Raw genomic sequence first — 6374 nt, 5'->3', positions numbered from 1 at the left:
ATAATATCAAATTTAAATTTAAAATTAATTTTTAGTGTAATTAAATAAAAAAATAATTATAAAAAATTAATTATATTAATTAAATTTAAAAAATAATTCACATTCTCTTTTAAATATAAATATTATTAATTATATTTTTTATTTATTATTTATAATATTTTAGCTACCTGTTAGATAGTTTAATCATTTCTAAATCAAATCAGTTATTCAAAACGTACAAGGAAGCGGTTAACTTTGTGTTTGGAATTTGGACGAGGATGATGATGTAATCCGCACACAGACTCCAACCGAGAGAAAAGCAAAACCAGCAAATCTCTGCTGTCTTATCTCCAATATAAATTGGAACGGAATGGACACTCAGGTCAAACACTGAACACTCTAAACTTATAATAAAAAGTAAAAAAGAAAAGGGGAGAAATTTCCCATGGCAGAAAGAGTAGAGGGATTCAACTTCGAGCAAAGGCATGGGAAACAGAGGGTAAGGGTGGCTCGCGTGTGGAAGACGAAGGAAGGAAAACACTACGTTGTGGAGTGGCGAGTCAGCATCAGCCTCCTCTCTGATTGTGTCAACTCTTATCTCCGTGATGATAACTCCGATATCGTTGCCACTGACACCATGAAGAACACTGTAACCTTCTTCCTCTCTTCTGTGTTAGTAATTTTCTGCGTGATTTGTACCACTATCCAAAGTTAACATTTTAAGCTCTGATATCTATCTGTTTGTATGTTGATATTTGGAGTGCGAATCTGTTTGCTTTCTGATGGGATTTAAAATCAATTATTTGATTTTCTGAACTTTACTAGTTCAACATTTTAGTCTATTAAAAGATCTATTGTAAATGTTATAAACTGTTGTCGTCTGATCTACTCATTTTAACAAAACAATTATGTCTGAATCTCATATGCTGCTTTGTACCTTCTGTTGGTTTCAATTGTATTTTTTCAAGAAGTGGCTAAAATAGATATGATGTTAGGTTTGTTTTGATTTGATCCTGTCTCTAGAAAGAAATAGACAGAAATACAAAGAGATATTGATTAGAGACCGATATTTTCTGCTTACACTTCTAGGAAATACAAGAACTGCAAGTATTTCTGTCTTAGATGCTTATAATATAATACCAGTATTTAAACTCAGATCACATAAAATGTTTACAACCCTGATTTCATGCTATAGGTTGGGTATATATTACTGTCTACAAACTTAAAGAACAAGGAATTTGCTTGTATATGCTATTTGTCTTTCATCCTCCATCATCACATCTGTTCAATTTTGATTTTTTTTTTATGAAAATATTGCTAGGTATATGCAAAAGCCAAGGAGTGCTCTGAAATACTTTCTGTTGAGAACTTTGCTATTGAGCTTGCCAAGCACTTTATATCATTCTATAGGCAGGTTGGTGAATGGTAAAATACAGTATAATATTATTATTCAAATAAATCTACATTTGTTTTCTTTTATCCTTTATAATCCTCTTGCACTATGCTCTTTCTTTTAAAATTTTCTTGCTAACAATTTTTCTTTGACCAAATTATTTATATCACATTATGGTTTTTCAATTGAAGTTTGGAAAGGTTTATAAGAGGAAAGCCATTGGTTGGTTAACCTAATTTTTCAATGAGGATAAGTTTAGTATGGTAGAGATGAGGATGCTTAGATGAATGATTGACCAAACACTCATAGACAATCCAAGGAATGGGGATATAAGAGAGAAAGTTGGAGTAGTGCCTATTGTTGAAAAGATGGTAGAATCTCGTGTTATTGAACATGTGAGGAGAAGATGATGGAATATCCAATTAAGAGGGTGGATCAAGAAGATAGATACGAGGAAGATCTAAAAAGACCTTTTACTAGGTTTAGTCAAAGGAGATCTACGTATAAATGGTTTCATTGTGAATATGATATATGATAGGGTACAATGGTGTTGTTTAATCTATGTAGTCTATCCATCTAGTGGGATAAGGCTTTATTATTATTGTTTTTGTTATATTGTCTTCCTCCCCATAGTTTTTTGTTGCTTTATGGCTTTTCACAGGTTACTGCAGCTATTGTAAACATTGTGGAAAAGCCATGGGAACGCATCATCATGGATGGTCAACCTCATATGCATGGTTTGTTAGACTATGTTACATTCTACAATATTATTTGTTTCAATATGGTATAGTTCATAGATTGTACCCTTTTCTAATTGCTTTTGGTTATACAATTTGTAATATTTGTTAAAAAATTTTGGTTGCCTAACATATTTCAAATTTGCACTTCACTTCTTGCTTTATGGCACTTTTAGTGGAACTAGCAATTTGAGTGAACATTTCATTAGATTGTCCAAATGGAAAAATCCCACTTTCATCATATTGTGTTGAATACTGGTCTAGCTAATTTTAGATTCCGTGATTCAGTAATAAACTCCAATTTGTTTCTTTTCAGCCCTCAAGTCCTTTGATTTTATTTTTATAAGGTTTCAAACTTGGATCTGAGAGGCATACAGTTGAGGCAATAGTAAAAAAGTCTGGTGCTCTACAGTTGACTTCTGGTGTTGAAGGATTATCAGTGCTGAAAACTACTAAGGTAAGTATGCTATATAGAAACCTGTACTTTGATTTTGATATAATATTTCCTGTGTATGTAATACATAATTTCGTAAACAGTATTTTGTTTTGGGTCCAAATTCTTAATATTATAGTTGGCGAATCACTTTGATATTATGGTTTCACAATTATAGGAGAAGCATGACATGATATGGTTTTGAGTTGAAAGGAAATTCCTTTGCCTGCTCGTGATCCCCTTCTTCTATCCCCCTAACGCTGGAAAGAATATCAAATGTATAAAGTAGGTATTGATAAAAGAAACACAAAAAAGTATATTTGCAGTTATATATAATAGATCTATATCTATAAAAAGGATCATCCTTCAACGTAGATTTTTTCTAAAATTTTTTTTTTTAGAGAACCTGAAGAATTTTTATTTATAAAAATGTTCTAGAGTTTATTAAATGCCCAATAATGTTTAGAGGAAAGGGGCAGCCCAGTATACAAGCATCCTGTGTTAACGCAGGGTCCTAGGAAGGGCCGCATCTAAAGGATGTAATCTAAGCAGCCTAACCTGATAATGTTATCAGTGTCTGTTTCCACGGCTTGAACCTGTAACCTTGAGGTATAGAGACAACTCATTTATTGCTCTAAGGCTCCCCTTCAATGAGATTTAGAGGAAGAGAAAGAAAACCTCTTTGGAACTATTAAAAAGGATCAAGTTCTAAATTTGACTACTAAAATTTTGAAAAGATGGGAATTTTTTTTTTTTTTCTGTAACATACTCAACCTGCTTTTAGTACTATAATACTCAAACCTTTCAAAATTTGTATGAGCATATGGATAACTACCTAGCATTTCTTGGAGATCTGGTTTCTGGCATCCATACTATGATGCTGAGTTTTTGTGACAAATATTCTGTCAATTTTCTTTTACTCTCCACTGATCCCTCTTTTACGAAATAGTAGCTGCTATTGGTCTCCCTTTGATTTACAGAGTTAAAAGCATGATTGTGATATACAATCCCTTATTTTTGTTCTAAGTTTAGTTTGGATCTGTTGTGAGCAGTCTGGTTTTGAAGGGTTTATACGAGACAAGTACACAGCTCTTCCTGAAACACGTGAAAGGATGCTGGCAACAGAAGTAACTGGTCTGTGGAGGTAAGACTTCATTGTTTCCTTAGACATTGACATTTTTTTCCCTATTAGTAAATCTTAATGAAGAGGTAAAAACAGAAATAGTTTCTTTTGTCGGAAAGAGTTATATGATTTAAATCAATCTCCTAAATCACATAGATATCTTGCAGGCTTAATTCTGACTTTTAAGCAACTTTATTACACTTCAGTTATCGTTTATTAATTAAAAGATTTTTATTGAGCATCATTAGGATTATTTAGCACCATCATGGAGAGAAGTTATAATATCACAATAACTATTGCCACCAATAGTTAAATGTGGAAATAGAGTCATGCTTCTAATGTAAATTGTAGGTACTCTTATGAATCACTAAGCAGCATCCCACAGAAGCCGCTTTACTTTATGGAGAGGTACAACGATGTTAAAAGAGTTCTGCTTGAAACCTTTTTCGGTCCACCGAATGAGGGGGTGTACAGCCCATCTGTTCAAAACACTCTCTATCAAATGGCAAGGGCCACATTGAACAGGTATATCTCTCTTCAATACTCTCCCTGTTTAGGGAGGCAATCCATGCTTCTTTATCCACTCTGCACCTCACACTCTAGAATCCGCTTGAAATTTATTCTTTAGTTCAATCAAGTAGGGTTTGACAATTAACTTTATGCTTCAGATTTCCTGACATAGATTCTGTTCAACTAAAGATGCCAAATATTCATTTCCTACCAGTCAATATCTCAAATACAGGTGGTCAAATTGTAAAGGTATTCCCTCTTTTCCCTAACAGTTCACTGCATTAATAGAACCAATGAATATAATGAAATGGATTAATATAGACTGAAATGGAATAATTGTACATTTTCCCATTTTTAAGATATCAAAGCATGAAATGGAAGAAATTTCATATCTGTTTTCTGTAAATAGAATAATAGAAGATGAAGAATAAGAATTTTAGTAACTTGCACTTTCATCTCCTTTTGCCCAAATTTGGAGAGACCGGAAAATAAGAATATTCAATAGATTAGAATGGATTCAATCCAATGCTATTTTGTTCTATTCTATTCTATTATTAAGTATCCAACAGTGAAACTGAATACTCTTTCATGAAGTCATGCAAGTCCTCAGACCATAAAGGTCCACCATGTGCCACATAAGTTGAAGCCTTCATTTCATTCCCCACCATTCCATCACGTTGGATCATTCCAATCATAAATAGCAAAGAATGGTAAAGAACCACAGTTGTGAATTGACTGGGGTAGTATGAATGTTGAGTGAATGGTAAAGAACTACGGTTGTGAATTGACAAGTTCAGTTTTACACTCTCGTGGTTTTACAGTCTTACAAGCTTACCATCCAAAAACAAGTTAACTTGCATAAACTTTGAAAAAACTGATATACTCTTGATCCTATTAGCAATCTTATGTGTTTATATTTCGATTGGTTTTGTCCCCAAATGTACAAGTTCGGTTATTGATGTTGGTTACTTAAGTATCTGGTTATGTCATGCAATATTTATTCAATTATTAAGCTAATTTCATATAAATACTATTAAATCGTCAAGCAACAAAAGTAATATTTGCATTGATTAAAATATACTATAATAATAAGTCCAATATCGAATTATTTTTACAATGTTGCCTTTCACTTTTCGAGTTTATGGTCCAAGTTTATTAAAACCACATTAGCTTGCCTCAACTCTCCTCATTAGCTTGAATTATATTGTTGTTTTTTAGGCACTCTTGATTTATAGTTTTTAATAATTGTGCGTTTAAGCAAAGTGACAGATAAAAAGATACAGAAGATTAGTGTGTAATCCCCCGTTTTTTATGAAAACTTTTGATATGATGAATAACATAAATAAAATTTTGAATGCAATGTATTGGAATTTGCTTCCAATGCATAGGTAGTTTAAACCCTAATTTAATATCTTAAAGCTGTTAAATGATGGTGTTTGTGCAGTTTAACGATGATGTATACTTACCCACGGATGAGCCACATGGGTCGATTCAAGCTACACTGAGCCGCTTTTGGTCAAAGATGTAGGAACTGCTGAAACACCACATATCATCCTTTCTGATCAAAATAACAAGTTATATATAAATAATGTTGGTTATGCTTTTCCAGCTGTTTCTTTACATGCCTTTTCTTCAGAATAAAATGTATAGGCAGGAACTGCTTGGGTTGTTCTATGAGCATGTCAAATCTGATTGATATGGCTAGCTTGAAAATCTGAACTTAAAGAGAAATTCCGGATATCATTATTGGAAAATATGGATTAATGTTAATTAGTAATGGCTGATATTATTATCCTCTACAAAATGGAAAAGTAACCCTGGTCAGACATTCGTGCATGTATATACCAAGTTTTTGTCAGGTTCTTTTGGGATTCCCCAACGTGATATAGTCTTGTGCCGAAAGTTTTTGAAACATTTGCAAGTTCTTTCCAAAGGGGGCAAGATATCAAAAGTCACGTTTGACACTTTAAATGAGTGAATCACTTTGCCACTCATGCAAATCATATATGCTAATCACCGAGTTGGATTTTGTCACCATGGTTCTGGATCCATCGTCGCCGAATTTCACATTAACGCAACTAATTTTTCTAGCTTGCAGAAGGTTGACCATTGGCAAATGGGAGTCTAATCCAGGTTGAGAACTCTTAGGTGTTCTTAGTTCGAACTAAGATAGAAGCAAAGTAGTAGGAGAAGTAACAA

The 6374-nt window shown here is 33.1% G+C and overlaps 1 protein-coding gene across 1 annotated transcript; it reads left to right on the top strand.

The window, feature by feature from the left end:
• Window positions 1-242: 242 nt before the first annotated feature.
• On the top strand, window positions 243-5952 carry LOC107474240 (uricase-2 isozyme 2). Its single transcript, XM_016093840.3, has 8 exons — window positions 243-628; window positions 1301-1393; window positions 2034-2109; window positions 2457-2566; window positions 3595-3686; window positions 4017-4190; window positions 4334-4424; window positions 5620-5952. Exons 1-8 carry the CDS (start codon window positions 425-427, stop codon window positions 5701-5703), a joined length of 924 nt encoding a protein of 307 aa, XP_015949326.1. The 5' UTR covers window positions 243-424; the 3' UTR covers window positions 5704-5952.
• The last annotated feature ends 422 nt before the right edge of the window (window positions 5953-6374 follow it).

Source organism: Arachis duranensis, chromosome 2, assembly GCF_000817695.3.
Source record: "Arachis duranensis cultivar V14167 chromosome 2, aradu.V14167.gnm2.J7QH, whole genome shotgun sequence".
In the NCBI taxonomy this organism is placed as follows: Eukaryota; Viridiplantae; Streptophyta; class Magnoliopsida; order Fabales; family Fabaceae; genus Arachis; species Arachis duranensis.
Note: the sequence above shows the minus strand (reverse complement) of the source record. Positions and strands in the feature narration are given on the sequence as shown.

Coding starts and splice junctions, on each gene's coding strand:
- LOC107474240 (XM_016093840.3), top strand. CDS start 425: ATGGCAGAAAGAGTAGAGGGATTCAACTTCGAGCAAAGGCATGGGAAA. Junction 4,191..4,333: donor GCAAGGGCCACATTGAACAG/GTATATCTCTCT, acceptor TTTATGCTTCAG/ATTTCCTGACATAGATTCTG. Junction 4,425..5,619: donor CAGGTGGTCAAATTGTAAAG/GTATTCCCTCTT, acceptor GTGTTTGTGCAG/TTTAACGATGATGTATACTT.